Genomic DNA, 17671 nt, shown 5'->3' with positions numbered 1-17671 from the left:
ATAATAATCAGCCATGTCTGTGCCTGAGATAAGAAAATCCCACTTTGAGATTATATGTCAAGGGCAGAATCTCATTCCTTTGCATGACTGTACACCCCTCTATAAATACGATTTATTTTGAAACATTGTCCCAACACCGGGGCCACTGCAAGTATTTAATTTGTAACAGTTTGTTTTAAAGTTTAATATCTGTAAGGTTTCAACTGCTGTACAGGTTGTTAAAGGTGTAACTTTATATAATTTTAATGAGATTCCATTTGTATTATATTTCTTATTAAAACTTGTGCTAAGTAAATATTTTAAATGATGATACCTATTTCTTATATAAGTAGATTGCAGTTAGTTTATACCGATGGATTATTGTTAGTTATATCATTAGGTAACTGATAGTTTATATTAGTAAATTACTTCTGTATATCAGTGGATTACTGTTTGTTTATATTAGTGAATTACTATTGGTTTATGTCAATCGATTACTGTTAGCATATATCAGTAGATTACAGTTGGTTTATGTCAGTGTATTACAGTTGGTTTATGCAGTGTATTAGTTGGTTTATGTCACTGTATTACAGTTGATTTATGTCAGTGTATCACAGTTGGTTTATGTCAGCGTATTATAGTTGGTTTGTGTCAGTTTATTACAGTTGGTTTGTGTCCGTATATTACAGTTGGTTTATGTCGGTACAGTGCTATTAGTTTATATCAGTGGATTACTGTTAGCTTGTCAGTACATAGGTTGGTGCTGGTTTATGGCAGTATATTACAGTTGGTTTATGGCAGTGTATTACAGTTGGTTTATTCAGTGTATTACAGTTGGTTTATTCAGTGTATTACAGTTGGTTTATGCAGTGTGTTACAGTTGGTTTATGTCAGTGTGTTACAGTTGGTTTATGCAGTGCATTACAGTTGATTTATGGCAGTGTGTTACAGTTGGTTTATGTCTGTGTTACAGTTGGTTTATCCAGTGTGTTACAGTTGGTTTATGCCAGCATATTACAGTTGGTTGATGTCAGTATATTACAGTTCATTTGTGTAAGTGTATTACAGTTGGTTTATCCCAGTGTATTACAGTTGGTTTATGGCAGTGTATTACAGTTGGTTTATGGAAGTGTATTACAGTTGGTTTATGCAGGGATCGTCCTGGGCTTCGCCAATGTCGCAAATTGCGATTTTTTTTCCTTATTGGCGACAAAAATATCCCATCTGGCGATTTTTTTGGCGACATACTTTTTGGTTATTTAATTTGTACATACAATCATGGATTTGGACTGGATAAATTAAAAGGGAGAACGAAAGGAAGCCACAAGCTTGACTAAGCAATGCATTGGAATCAATCTGTTACACAAACGATCCTTTGTTCGTATTGACAACCCCATCTTTACAGTGCATTGTTACATCATAATCAGCTTATGCTGACATCTGGGCTGAGTACTGTATGCTGTGATACAGTCAATCATGCTACCGAACTATACCTACAACTGACCGACTTCTGAAGACGCGAATAGAACAGATACAATTAACTGAATGGCTAATCCTTCTGTTTTTTTGTTTTTTTTTTACATATACCAATACAATAGTATTGCTGAACCTTCATAGAAAACTGATAACCTTTGAAGTACCGACTACTGTGTATAAATACAAAGCAAATGGAAAAAATCTCAATCACAATTATATCTGTCGCCAGTACAGCATTTTACTCATTGATCTTTTCCTTTTGCCATCAATCCGTGTTACCACTCCGCAACAAGAAACAGCAAAAAAAAAAAAACGGTTTTGCATAATTAATAATAATTATTTATTTCTCAAAATACAGGAGTGAAAGAATCCCTAAATTGGGTGTGAATTTATGCTTATATATACGGTCCAGTATTGCCAGGTGTTGACTCGAGTAAGTTTCATTCGTGGGAATGGAGATCCTATTTTGCTTGTCGAGAAAATTTATACAGCATTCAGTGATCATTCTTGGGATTTAGGAAGCAATTCACTACAAGTTTTGTGAAGCTAGCCGGGGGGGGGGGGGGGGGGCTGCTGAGAGACTACTGGTGTCACCTGTCAGCACTGTAGACTGTGAACGTGGATTCAGTAAGATGAACCTCATAAAAACTGACATCAGAAATAAACTCTGCATCTCATCTCTCGAGAATTTAATGAGAATCAGCATGTACAGATGTGAAAATTTAGACTTTGAAACTACATTCAACAAGTGGGCAGCCCTAAAATCGCGACAGATCTTCATGTAACACTTTGTAACATTTTGTTAATGATTGTTGTAATTAGAGTATTAACTAACCCATCTTTTGTAATTTTCATTGCCTGTTACATTAATAGACCAAATTAACACTTGAAAAAATGTACACTACTTGTTCTGGCGACACTTTTTGAAAATTGGCGACAAAATATTGAGGTTGGCGATTTTTTTGGCGACAACTTTTTAAAAGCCAGGACCATCCCTGTTTATGTCTGTGTTACAGTTGGTTTATGCAGTGTGTTATAGTTGGTTTATGCCAGTGTATTACAGTTGGTTTATCCCAGTGTATTACAGTTGGCTTATGGCAGTGTATTACAGTTGGTTTATGTCTGTGTTACAGTTGGTTTATGCTGGTTTATGGCAGTGTATTACAGTTGGTTTGTGTCTGTGTTACAGTTGGTTTATGTCTGTGTTACAGTTGGTTTATGCAGTGTATTACAGTTGGTTTATGCAGTGTGTTACAGTTGGCTTATGGCAGTGTATTACAGTTGGTTTTTGGCAGTGTATTACAGTTGGTTTATGTCAGTTTATTACAGTTGGTTTATGGCAGTGTATTACAGCTGTTTTATGGCAGTGTATTACAGTTGGTTTATGGCAGTGGACTGTGTTCAGTTTATATCAATAGATTACTGTTAACATACACTTGCAAATAATTTTTTAAGCAGTGGATATCAAAGAGACCAAGTAATTACAGTGTCAAAAAGGTCAAGGGTCACTAGTGAAAGGTAATTAGTCAAGGGTCATTAGAGATGGGTCACTTGTAGTAAGAGTTACCCTACTTTTTAGTTTAGATTAATTTTACATTTTTTTCAGCTTAAGTTGCATATTTTAAATGTCTTGTGGTAATGGTGATAGTTTAAGTTAGGCAAACATTAGGAAAACTGACTTCAAATCTGTATTTCTGAGATTTATGAAGATATATACTTGTCTTATTTGCACAGTATAGAAACCCATTTTAAACAAGTTTGTAAAACAAAATCCTAAAATATTTGGTGTTTAACAAAATCCTGTTGGAGTATTTGATGCTTCGCTGTTTGAAGACATTGCTACATTGGCACTAGAACTTTTTAAGTAGTTGCAATACTTAAGAAGTACTGACATGATTGTATAGTGTGCTTAGAAAAGTACTGACATGGTTGTATAGTGTGCTTAGAAAAGTACTGACATGGTTGTATAGTGTGCTTAGAAAAGTACTGACATGATTTTATAGTGTGCTAGAAAAAGAGGGACATGATTGTATAGTGTGCTTAGAAAAGTAGTGACATGATTGTATAGTGTGCTTAGAAAAGTACTGACATGATTGTATAGTGTGCTAGAAAAGTACTGACATGATTGTATAGTGTGCTAGAAAAGTAGTGACATGGTTGTATAGTGTGCTTAGAGAAGTACTGACATTATTGTATAGTGTGCTTAGAAAAGTAGTGACATGATTGTATAGTGTGCTTAGAAAAGTACTGATTTTTTTTCAGTATCCATTGTCAGCTGGTATTATCTTGTACAATTTCCCCTTTCTCTGAAAGTTTTATTTTCAAACTACTGTAAAAAATAGAGTTGTATTTATTTCTGGATTCCACATTTATGGATGTCCCTTTGTCAAGAAATTTAAACCATTAATTGACCATTGCAGTCATGAAAATACATTACACTAGCAGAAATCAGCAACTTCAAGGTAAAAAACACAGGCTACCCTATCATTAAATTATTGTCAAACAAAATTGATGATAGAAAGAAATTTGTGGATTCATTAACCCTTCATCTCATGGATTTTTCCATACATAATAGATGTGTACCTAAAATGTAAAATGGTTAAAATTGATGTTAAATGTAACATACACTACATTGCTTAATAGTCACCATGCAGGCCTATGTGTATGGAGTTGAATAGGTAACAGGTGTTCTATTTATAGCACACTGCACTGGGTAACTTTGCTACATTTGTATCGAATGGCTACAAAGCCATACACTCTATAAGGTAAAGGGTTAATAGACAGACTAACAATATTTCAATCACAAATTATTTATTTTATTTGGCAGTTGTCAGCACCAACTTAACATGTAAGTTTCTGAATTCCACAATTTTGTTCCCATTCTGACTGCTGTTTAAAAAGTTCTCACATTAATCAATTAAGAAAAGATATTTTACATAGTTCTGCCCAACATGGAGTGATATCACCTTTACTGGAATATATTTATTGTTGTGGGCTGCTGAAATTTTTAAATCTGACCAGTTGGACAAGACAAATTGTTTGTTACATTGATTGATGCATTGGATGACTTTCCTTTTACTCCCTATCTATGGGACACACGGTTTTGGATATGAACTCTTAAGACACTTCTTGATGATGTACCACTTTAGAAAGTCTTGTACTTTTTAAACAAGAATGTAGTTTGTATAAATAATTTGGACTTCATACTTTGAAGATTTATTTTTCCTTTACCTTTATCTTTTATTAAACCTGTATACCTTGATATTTTATTACATCTGTATATCATTATCTTTTATTACACCTGTATATCCTTTTATTACACTTGTATACCATTATCTTTTATTACACCTGTATATCCATTTATTACACTTATATACCATTATCTTTTATTACACCTGTATATCCTTTTATTGCACTTGTATACCATTATCTTTCATTACACCTGTATATCCTTTTATTACACTTATATACCATTATCTTTTATTACACCTGTATACCTTTTAAAGAATTTTATAACAACTTTACATTTTATATTTGTTCTTGTAGGACGTGTTTAGTCTTGTTTGAAATGGTTTACCTTCCGAAAGCTTTTATGTTAATTCACACCTTTACATGTTTTTGGAACTTAACTTTTCATCAGCATTATTTAGCCAGGATTGTTGTAATGTACATCAGCACTATCTAGCCAGGATTGTTGTGACTTGCTGTTAAATCCCATATATACATACTAGTTATGTTTATCCTTCTGATCTTACCCTAGGTGCTGGTGTGTTGTATATCTGGGGCTGTAACAAGTATGGCCAGACCACCCAGGACCCTGGAAGCGTCCAGTGTGTTCCCACCCCCTACCAACTGGACAATAGCTACTTTGGTGATCAGCCAGTTACAAAGTTGACCAGTGGTTGGACTCATCTTTTGGCTGTTACAAGTGAGTATGGGAATAAGTTCAGTATCTTAAAACAATATGTCCCACTCCTTGAACTTGACAAAATCTGTGGTAGTTGTTAGCCAGTCACAAACAGCCTTGTAGTGGGGCACACATCTTCTTGCAATGTGGCCTAAATATGGGAATTCTTGTGTCCGTTAAACAGTACTTAACCATTTCCAGTTAGGGTGGCTCATAAATAATAAGCCAGTCACTAATTTGACCATTGGTCAAACAAACCTTGATTTTGGCTGTAAACACTATATCCACATCAGCACCAGCTAGATGAGACCTACTCCATTGATAAACCAGTCACCAACTAGACCAGTGGCTGGACAAACCTTGATTTGGCTGTAAACACTACATCCACATCAGCACCAGCTAGATGAGACCTACTCCATTGATAAACCAGTCACCAACTAGATCAGTGGCTGGACAAACCTTGATTTGGCTGTAAACACTACATCCACATCAGCACCAGCTAGATGAGACCTACTCCATTGATAAACCAGTCACCAACTAGACCAGTGGCTGGACAAACCTTGATTTGGCTGTAAACACTACATCCACATCAGCACCAGCTAGATGAGACCGACTCCATTGATAAGCTAGTATCTAAATAATGAATGCTAGTCACTATGAACATTATTGGCAAAATATATAAATATATACATCTGCTAAAAAGCTTATTTAAAGCTTATTTGTATCCTTGTTTTCAAACAAATCAAGTTTTACAATTTGAATCATTGTAAGTTCTTGAAATGTCATATCTAATTCTTACCTCAAGGGCCCAGTTTCTTTACAGATTCAAAAGTCTTCATTATTGCATCTAACCCACAGAAGAAATATTGATATGAGAAAGTAACTCTAGAAATAAAAACCTTAGAAGCCAATTTAGAATGCTACATAAACATCATGTATTTATAAGTTGCCTCACCCTGTGTATTTATGAGTTGCTTCACAGTATGTATTTGAGTTGCTTCACATTAGGTATTTATAAGTTGCCTCACATTAGGTATTTATGAGTTGCTTGACAGTATTTATTTATGAGTTGCTTGACAGTATGTATTTATGATTTGCTTGACAGTAGGTATTTATGAGTTGTCTCACAGTAGGTATTTATGAGTTGTCTCACAGTAGGTATTTATGAGTTGTTTCGCAGTAGGTATTTATGAGTTGTTTCACAGTAGGTATTTATGAGTTGTTTCACAGTATGTATTTGAGTTGCTTCACATTAGGTATTTATGAGTTGCCTCACAGTAGGTATTTATGAGTTGTTTCACAGTATGTATTTGAGTTGCTTCACATTAGGTATTTATGAGTTGCCTCACAGTAGGTATTTATGAGTTGTGTCACAGTAGGTATTTGAGTTGCTTCACATTAGGTATTCATGAGTTGTTTCACATTAGGTATTTATGAGTTGTTTCACAGTAGGTATTTATTAGTTGCTTCACAGTAGGTATTTATGAGTTGCTTGACAGTAGGTATTTATGAGTTGCTTCAGAGTAGGTATTTATTAGTTGCTTGACAGTAGGTATTTATGAGTTGTTTCACATTAGGTATTTATGAGTTGCCTCACAGTAGATATTTATGAGTTGCCTCACAGTATGTATTTATTAGTTGCTTCACATTAGGTATTTATGAGTTGCCTTACAGTAGGTATTTATGAGTTGCTTCACATTAGGTATTTATGAGTTGTTTCACAGTAGGTATTTATGAGTTGCTTCACATTAGGTATTTATGAGTTGCCTCACAGTAGGTATTTATGAGTTGTTTCACAGTAGGTATTTATGAGTTGCTTGACAGTAAGTATTTGAGTTGTTTCACAGTAGGTATTTATGAGTTGTTTCACAGTAGGTATTTATGAGTTGTCTCACAGTAGGTATTTATGAGTTGTTTCACATTAGGTATTTATGAGTTGCCTCACAGTAGGTATTTATGAGTTGCCTTACAGTATGTATTTATTAGTTGCTTCACATTAGGTATTTATGAGTTGCCTCACAGTAGGTATTTATGAGTTGATTCACATTAGGTATTTATGAGTTGCTTCACATTAGGTATTTATGAGTTGCCTCACAGTAGGTATTTATGAGTTGCCTCACAGTAGGTATTTATGAGTTGTTTCACAGTAGGTATTTATGAGTTGTTTCACATTAGCTATTTATGAGTTGTTTCACAGTAGGTATTTATGAGTTGTTTCACATTAGCTATTTATGAGTTGTTTCACAGTATGTATTTATGAGTTGTTTCATATTAGGTATTTATGAGTTGTTTCACAGTATGTATTTATGAGTTGTTTCACATTAGGTATTTATGAGTTGTTTCACAGTAGATATTTATGAGTTGTTTCACAGTATGTATTTATGAGTTGTTTCACATTAGGTATTTATTAGTTGCCTCACAGTAGGTATTTATGAGTTGTTTCATGGTGCAGCAATCCAATCTTAGATGGCTTGCCCCCTCCCCCTCCACGTCCAGTGGTTGGCCACTGTAAGGCTAGAATCATTTAGTACTGATGAGTTTGTATTAAAATATACTCTTCTAAAATGGCCACACTTTCAACATCCATGTAAGTGCACAAAATTCATATTTACCCTTCATGCATGGACACAATGCAATTTACACATGGAAATGTCAGTGATTTGTTGATTTATAAATTTGAATCATTGTGGCAATAAAGATTCAGAATATTGGCAACAAAAATCACATCAAACAAAGAGTTTAAACTATTTAGTAAAAATAATAAAATTAAATTAAGCTTATGGAGACATGAGAAAACTGTTTATAAAGCTGTCAAATCTGTTTATAAGGCTGTCAGATCTGCATAAGAGGGGGTCAGATTTATTTATAAGGTTGTCAGGCTGTCAGATCTGTTGATACGTTTGTCAAAACTATTAAGCTGTCAGATCTGTTTATAAGGCTATAAAAACTGTATAAGGCTGTCAGATCTGTTTATAAGGCTATCAAAACTGTATAAGGCTGTCAGATCTGTTTATAAGGCTATCAACTCTTTGTATAAGGCTGTCAGATCTGTTTTTAAGGCTGTCATGTATGTTTATAAGGCTGTCAAATCTGTTTATAAGGCTGTCACATCTCTATATACAGATGCTAACTAATTGCAGCTGACTGGGAATCTACCTCTTTTCAATACAGTAAAATAATAATTACTGATTCAAAACTCAATGTTTTATCAAGCCATTGTGAGCCTTGATTTGTATTTTTTATACAAAATCAATATTACATCAAAATTATCATAAACAACTTTATAAATTCATCAAAACATTGGAGTCACTTTAAACCGAATGATAACATGTTACATAACTATTACATAAACCGAATGATAACATGTTACATAACTGTCACATAAACTGAATGATAACATGTTACATAACTGTCACATAAACCGAATGATGACATGTTACATAACTGTTACATAAACCGAATGATGACGTGTTACATAACTGTCACATAAACTGAATGATAACATGTTACATAACTGTCACATAAACCGAATGATAACATGTTACATAACTGGAATGGACTTATCTTCATCATGGTATGGACAAGTAATGCTTTCATGGGTGACAAACATTAGAAAATCATTTGATTGCATTAAAAAAGTGGAAAACTGTCCTTTACAAGTGTTCCAGAAGCAAAACTTTGGTAAACATCTAATAGGTTGTTTTTCTTTTTCATTTAATAAAACATGTTTGTTACAAGCCATTTATTTTCCTTCCAGTGTCTGTTTTCAGTTGTAAAGATCCTTGTATTTCAGAAGATGGGAGTATCTACAGCTGGGGGCGTGCCGACTATGGACAGCTGGGAAGATCACATGATCAGTCATGTGACTGGGTGCCTTGCAAGTTGGAATTAGTACATCCTCGTGCCTTGTGCTGTGGATCTGAGCACAACCTTGCTATTTCAGGTTTGTAATCTCACTGATCTGGCCAACCTTGTTATTTCAGAATTGTAATCTCATTGATCTGGCCAACCTTGCTATTTCAGGTTTGTAATCTCACTGATCTGGCCAACCTTGCTATTTCACGTTTGTAATCTCACTGATCTGGCCAGCTTAGCTATTTCAGGTTTGTAATCTCACTGATCTGGCCAACCTTGCTACTTCAAGTTTGTAATCTCACCGACCTGGCCAACCTTGCTATTTCAGGTTTGTAATCTCACTGATCTGGCCAGCTTAGCTATTTCAGGTTTGTAATCTCACTGATCTGGCCAACCTTGCTACTTCAGGTTTGTAATCTCACCGACCTGGCCAACCTTGCTATTTCAGGTTTGTAATCTCACCGATCTGGCCAACCTAGCTATTTCAGGTTTGTAATCTCACCGATCTGGCCAACCTAGCTATTTCAGGTTTGTAATCTCACTGATCTGGCCAAACCTAGCTTAGCTATTTCAGGTTTGTAATCTCACTGATCTGGCCAACCATTTCTTTTATCAGATATGAATGATTGTCATGTACACAAGACCAAGTTTTGTCACTTGCCCTTATGTAAATTTCCACATAAGCATAAATATTATAGACCGAATGTTTTCTATCCAAAATAAGTAATTGATGGTAAAATGAAATTGTTCAATAAAAGCAACTGGACTTTCATATTTATCCATAAGATCACAAGTCTAAGTGAAATAATGATATAATTTTGTGTATGAGATACAGGATGATGTCGTTAACATTGTCCGATAAATCTGGTTATCACTATAGCGATTACAGGTTTGAACGATTTTTGAGAATCAATTTGTAATGGTGATGTCTTGGAAGATACTTTTTAGAGTACTTGATTCAGAGTTCCAGATGTTATGGAGTCGTAATTTTAAATTGGGTCACAGCAAATTTTGTCAGGGGTATTGTTATTGAGTTCTCATCGAGGAAGTGGTACCTGGTAGGACTGGTGACAAGAAAAGGGGGAAGAATTAAAATATGCAATTCCAGTAAATATAGGAATTTATTCTGCAACATTCCAGGAGGCGTTGCTCTCAATGAAGTGGTACAAGAATGTAAATTGATAAGTCGGATTAGGTACAGATATTTAGAATCCTATTTCAAAGCAACAAGAACAGAGTTCCAGCACTCAGTGATCTTGACTTGATTTGAACAATAGAGTTGAAGATTCTGTAACTCGGTGAAGAACTCTACATCAGCTCACAGCAGGATTCATACTCTGTCAGGATAATGTGACTGGGCGGGACATTACACTACATGTCTGCCGCATGATGCCCTGGAGCTAGACATCACTATAAGCTGTCACACTGCAGACATTGTAGCAATATGATGGGAAAATTGTTAAAACTATATTAAAATCCAAATGACACACACGATAAAATAATTTTGGACCTTTTGGGGGTGGGGGGCATATGGTTCCTGGAATATCAGCATGGTTGTTTCATCTGTATTTCAGCTTTTTGGATTTGTATTGTTTGTCTTGCCATGTATGATTTTCACTTTAACTTTGAAGTCCTGGAAATTAATTTTTGAGGTCCTGGAAAGTCCAGAAAAAGTCCTTGAATTTCATTTTTGTGTGGAAATATGAACCCTGTAATGTAGTCATTCAGCCTTGTACATAGAAGGTTGATGAATAAGATTAGTCGGTATACAACCAGGGATGGGCTTGGCATTGAACAAAAAATTGCCATTGGTTTTTTAAAACTTCCACTATTTAACAGTTGGAATATTTTCTTGGTTTTTAAATTTTAGTTTCTTTTTACCAAAACTATTTCGACTTTTTGATTGCTAGCATGGTTTGTGGCAAATATGACCCAGTTAGATTTTCAGGCCATTTTAGCAGTTTTCTCATTTTGTTTCCTCCACATTTTTGAACTTGTTTGAATTGATTTTTTTTAAAGGTTTCTTCTGGATGGAGCTAAAGTCTGCATAATGAAATTTGGCTGAGAGCCGATTTCGATTTTCAGACTTAAAGCAATTTTTAGCTCACTTGGCCAAATGTTTCACCCTGCATCTTTTGTTCATTTTCATCTATCTGTCATCACTCATTATTGAACACCCAATAGCCTTTATTTCCTGATCATAGTTTGATGAAACTTCATATGATCAGGATCATGGATGAATTCAGTTATGAGTGACATCCAGTGAGGAAATGTAGCGTCTGATTGGTTCAAATTGTGAACACTCTGAAGGCTATATTTCCACTTGGATTTTGATTAGAGTTTGTGAATAAATATATGTTATCAAGGTCTTGTATTGATGAGGGGATCTTTTGCCTGACTGGTTGCCTGACTGGTTCAGCCTAAACAGAATCTGGTAATGATGTATAAATATATGAGGTTTCATTACTTAAGGGAGCACTTACCAGATATTATGAACTTCTGAGTGACAAATGCAAGGTGAAGTTGTTCACATTTGCAACATGCACAGTGTAGAGAATGTTGGCATACATCTATGTTACTCTCATGTACTTTGGCTGAAATTACTGTGGAAATTATACATGTATATGATCTAAGTACACTGCTAACCAAAATGACTGTCCTCTTTTGTCATATGGTTCCTGGAATAGCATCCGCTAATAACCCTAACCCTAACCATAAAAAAAAAATCGGCCTGAATCGGTCTGAAAGTACACCATCCTTAGCAGTTATTAAAATAGGCAAAACAAATTTTGTCAGACTGGACAGTATCATCTTCTGAAAGTGCACTGAATGAATTACCATCCATATAAAATGTATTTTTAAAAAGTTGTCAGCTGTTTTACAATTTAACTCTTTTGTCCAGGAAGTAAAAACGTCCAAGCGGAGTTAGCTATTTTTTTTATAGGTTCACATATGAAGTAAGGCCAAGCTGTATTTACTTTGTAAACCATATTACACCCATTAATCATACACCAAAATAAATAGAACTAAAAGTTCTTTGAACAATAGCAAATATATAAAAGATCTTTTTTAAATATCCTGTATAACAATTGTGGAAAACCGAGAAAAATTTTTTTACTTTAAAAATCTAAACCTATGCAAGAAACAAAATTGTTGAGTGCCACCTGATCTCAAAGAGCTCTAAAGTGGATAGAAAATAGAACCTTGAAGATAGCACCTGGAATGTGATGCATGTCACAGCTGATAGTGAAATATAATGATACCAAAATCTTAAATGACTTGTCTTTGACTGGAAATGAAAGTGTGATAGATGGATGGATGGAAACATAAAAGCTATGCTCCCTATTTTCTTTGAAAAGGCAGAGGACAATACAATATATAATTTTACAAATTGCATACATTTCAATAGAACAAGTTATGAAGCATTTATTGAATGATTATTTAAAGTGAATAAAAATATAAAAACTGATACAGCAAGTAACACTCTAGGTTGATAGTAAATTGACAGTACACAAGACTAGCTTGAATTGTTAGTCTTGTGGATGAAGAGGGTTTTAGCACACAAAAAGCAGTATGGGAATTTACTAATAATGAAATATATCTTCTAGGCTGAACAACTAAAAGCATCTCTGATACACACCAATAAATATAAGTATATAATTACTTTACATATTTAATAAAATGCAACAAAAAGTTTTTGCTTTAAAACGTTTCTTGTAAAAACACTAAGTTTATAAATTTATTTGCAGAAAATTATTGCTAAAACTTGACCACATTTGAAATTCTTGGATATATTTGGTCAGATAGTCTTTGAAAGATGATGAATTATGCCAACATTAAAAATGTAACAAATTTTAGATTCAAGTTTTTTTTCTCTCTACAGTTTCAGTACATTTGTGATTCTGTTTTCACAAGCTAACATATCACATCTAAGTGAGTGATGTCAGGCCCACCTGGGACTCTTGTCCCACTATCTAAAAAATAATATTTCTGAATTTATTTTTGGAAATGTCTCATGTATATTTAACATCTAAGCAAGATATATAAACAAAACTTTAGCAAAAGTAAACCAAATTTAATATCTGTAGTTCTAATGCCTTGTTACAGTATGAAGACTGTGACCTTATTTAGACTACTTTAAAAACTTTTTGGACTTGACATTTTACCACAGTTAAGCAAACTTCAAATAAGTATTTCTTTAAAAACACATTTATTTACAATTTTACTTACAATACCAGGAAATTTTCAGTAACTTTACAAATTTGAAGTGAATCAATATTTTTCATTTGCAGAATCAGGTGATCTTCTGTCATGGGGCTGGAATGAACACGGCATCTGTGGTACGGAGGATGAAACTAATGTTCACGTTCCATTCAGAATTCTGCTTCCACCCAAGATGCAACTAAAAATTATTGGCTGTGGAGCAGGGCACTCATTCATGATGACAGATAATATGCAACCTCTTGATAGGTCATAGGTCATTATTGATAGGTTATAGGTCATTATTGATAGGTTATAGGTCATTATTGGTAGGTTATATGTCATTATGTATATGCATAGGTCATTATTGATAGGTCATAGGTCATTATTGATCGGTAATAGGTTGTAGGTCATTATTGATAGGTTATAGTTCATTATTGATAGGTTATAGGTGTGTACTGGCAGCCAAAATTTCAACTTAGAAATTCTGTGTGAATTTTATATCCAATCGATAGATCTTTATAAAACTAAGAGAACAGAACAAAGATTACATGTCTACCTCGTCTGGTTCAAAAGTTATGGGTAAAAATATTCTTCATAAAATGCAGAGATTTTCTTCAAATTTGTCAAATTACATAAATGGCCAAATTAAGTAGTTGATATTATCGAAACTAATTGCAGTTTAAGTCTGGAATTTTCCAGATCTCTTACATTCTATACAGAGACATTGCTCAGTTTTTTTGGGAACTCAATTATCGGAAATAACAATGTAGCAGACCCCCCCAAATTAACGATCTTCACTAAACTGGTCAGCGGCAAATACAGCCGCAAATATTAAAAATTCAATATCTTGGCCATTTATTTATCAATTTTTAAAATTTAAGGTGTATTGTGTTCAGATTGCTGTAATCTATCTAATGATTCTACATTCCGTGGATTTAAAAAAAAAACATCTCCCTACCCCCTGGGCAGAACTTACATGACGTCAACATACAACCACACAAAAAAGTAAAATCTGCACAACCAATAACAAAATTTTATTGAAATATAAAAATTCATGTTACATAACAAATTCAATATCAAAATGTCATGTCTGTTTGGAAAATTCCCAGTCAGCTTTGCATAATATCAAAATCTCAATAAAACAAATACTGCAGGAAAACTTTAAGAAATAACAAAACATCTGATTCAGAAATTGATTCTAAATTTGTTCCTGCAGCAGCTGTCAGCGCATGATGTATCTCCTTCTGCAAATTTGTATGCCTAAAATCATCTTGACATGAGGCTGAGCAAATCTTTTCAAAAAGTTCTTTAATTTGATCAGAAGTGACCGGAAATTTACTTTTAAGCTGATGGAGCTGGATCAAAAACTTGAAGGTCATGACATCTTGCTCTTGATGCTCAAGGGCTATTTTTATCCCTTTGCCCTTTTTAATGAACCACATAGACATACGGTGGAAGTCTTCATTCTCTGTAAAAGTGCAAAACAGCACAGTTAATAATTTATAAGACCTGTATCAGTGCAAGATTTGGGAAACTGATTTTTTTTCTTCCACAGTTTGAAACTTAAACATTGTAAACAAAAATTATCAAACTTTTAATATTTTTTTTGTGTATATTCTAGATTGAGATCTTCAGGTGGTAGAATTTTAAATGTTTAACTTTGTGAGCATATTTTGTTTTATTTTACTTTACCAAAAAGCGTTTTGATATATTTATACATAATACCAAATCATGACATTGAATGATTGATTGCTAGATTGGGAGGATGGAAATGTGTTTTTTATTTATTTTTATAGCAAAGAAACAGACAGACATACAGAGATTAATTACTATTTGTGTATGATAACAGTATAAAAGTGTTGATTTCCCAGAGAGACCAACTAAAAATAACAACGAAACTTCGACCAAGAAAAATGTTTGGATGAAAACAACAGAACGAAGAAATACATCGTAACAGAAACCTACTTCCGGTTTATAAACGTCCAATAGCTGTGAGGAAATGAGCAAAAAAACAAAATATTTATGAACAGAATGATTAATTATTCACTCATTGTACTAATTCATCGAATCAATATAGGTAGTTGCTATTTATTAAAATTAAATCACTCTCGCAGTCTCTGAATGCAAGATAGGTTAAATTACGGTAATTGTGAACTTCCTGTCGCAGTATACACGCATTTTATCGAAGAGTATCTTATTTAATCCATTAAAATTAAAAGAAATGCATAAAAATATTCATGAATGTTTGGAAAAGCAAGAAAAACAATACTTACCAATGTGCTTTGCAATTTCTCACAAATGAGACCAAAATCTGGACCACCTGTCGATGAGAGGTCAGCCATTTCATTCGGAATCACCTCACAGGGCATGACTCGAGATATTTGAATATGACCTTGCGGTTTACATGCTTGCGATTGGCTGCCTTTAATAAGATCTCGAAGCCATGCATATCATTAAATTCAGCGAAAATTGGGCTTTCTAGCGCATATAGGTATCATATATCAATTTTTTAAAATGGCCGAGATATTTAGCCGGAAAAATGAACCTATTTTTTGAATGCTTACCAAGAAAAGTTAATTTAAACATACATATTTCAAACTTATATGAAAATAAAGGCCGTTCCCTGCTCTACCATGTGGTGCTATTTTTAGGTGTTGACCCGGTGACTTCGGAGTTTAAATGGAATTTCCCTAGCGAAGGCAATATTTCTTGCTTTCACTGCGAGGCGCTCAGCTGACCGAATCGTGCCCGACAATGAAACTGTGGTTTTCTTTTTGATGAAAATTACTGTTCATTCTCTTATTTTTATCAACAAACCAAACAAACAGTTAAAAAGAGCAAGAAATGAACTTTATTTCAGCATAAATTGTAATATTGGTGGTTCATCTAACAATGACGATATAGCTGGTAGAAGATGATCGTTTTTACATTGCTCTGTCAAAAGTGCTACACGTCTTAAGGGAGGCTGCCAGTACATATTATAGGTCATTATGTACAGCCATTATAAAGTCGTCTTTTTAATAGTTTGTGTTGAAATCTGTTTCATTGCCCATGGAAATAAATTTTAAAATATTTGATTTTAAAAGTTTAGCTTTTCTGTTTTGTTGCTTAAAAAACATTCCAAATACTTGACAGAACAAAGATGCCCCACCATAGTGGTTAAAACACAATTGCAAAGCCTTAGCAAGGTGAGGGACATATTGACATGGCTAACACTGCATACCCTACCACTGTCATGGAGAGTCTATGCATTAGTGAATAACCCTTTTGTCTGGTTCAAACTAAAGTTGTATACAAGGGATAGCTATATTAGTCGCAACTCCACAAAGTCTGTCTTATCTAAAACTTGCAAGTGAATAGTTACATTCTTCTTATTCTATAAGAGCTGTGATTTTTTTTATATTCTACCACTGGCTCTCTTGCTAACCAGTTAATTTTTACTCTACCAGTGGGGGGCCTCGAGTGGTCTAAAGCACTCTCCATTATGGATCACTGCCATCTCACCTTTGTGTGGGTTCGAATCTCGGATTCGTTTAATGTGGGTATGTAAGAAAGCTTGCCAGTAGCTTCTTGTGGGTCGTTGGTTCTTTACAGGGTTTTCCTGGGTTCTTCCTCCACCATTAATACTGTCCGCCATGTATAGCCTATCGTGTGCTGAAAAATGGCATTAAACCCTACAACAACAACTCTACCACTGACTCTCTTGCTAACCAGTGAATTTTTAGATACTCTACCAGTGAGACTCTTGTGCTACAAGACCAGTCCCCCCCTCTTATATGGCCACCCCTTTTACACCAGGAAAGTGGGCACATAAGATGGGTGGCCTTTCCAGAAGGGGAACGTATCTGTGAGAAATGCGTAAATGCAGTAAGAAAGCTACATATAAATTCAAAGCATTTAATATATTCATTTAAAAGTAACATTAATTATTAAAAGGTTCTTGTTGTCCTTAGAACAGACTCATCTCAAGTTAACATACATTAATCTTATTCTTAGGCATGGGTATTGTTGGCATGTACATTGTAACACCATTCAAAAGGGTCATTTAAATCTTGGTACATGCATTCCTTGGCATTTAGAATTTTAGAATAATTCTCTTTCCATGTATCCCATTTTCCCACTGCTGCAGAATATTCTCCTTATCTGTTTTAGTATTGTTTATTCAAGTCTTCCCAACGTATAATTGTTTTGGAAGAATTCTTGAACTCTCTCATTGTCGACAAATCAAATAACTTTATCTTCTGTGGTATT

At 34.3% G+C, this 17671-nt stretch overlaps 1 protein-coding gene across 3 annotated transcripts in view; it reads left to right on the top strand.

Moving 5' to 3' along the window:
* The window catches only part of LOC149792450 (secretion-regulating guanine nucleotide exchange factor-like), a 37022-nt gene extending 20525 nt beyond the window's left edge, over positions 1-16497 (top strand). For 2 of the 3 annotated variants that reach the window (XM_089971031.1, XM_089971030.1), the window contains 3 exons: positions 5216-5383; positions 9156-9305; positions 13510-16497. In XM_089971031.1, the coding sequence (XP_089827157.1) occupies positions 5216-5383; positions 9156-9305; positions 13510-13694 (503 nt within the window). In that variant the 3' untranslated portion in view covers positions 13695-16497. The remainder of the gene's footprint in view (positions 1-5215; positions 5384-9155; positions 9306-13509) is intronic. The other variant, XR_016423569.1, reaches the window with a different exon arrangement.
* The last annotated feature ends 1174 nt before the right edge of the window (positions 16498-17671 follow it).

This window comes from Sinohyriopsis cumingii, chromosome 9, assembly GCF_028554795.1.
Source record: "Sinohyriopsis cumingii isolate HCF-2022 chromosome 9, ASM2855479v2, whole genome shotgun sequence".
In the NCBI taxonomy this organism is placed as follows: domain Eukaryota; kingdom Metazoa; phylum Mollusca; class Bivalvia; order Unionida; family Unionidae; genus Sinohyriopsis; species Sinohyriopsis cumingii.
The sequence above is the reverse complement of the archived record's forward strand: the minus strand, read 5'-3'. Positions and strand labels throughout refer to the sequence as shown.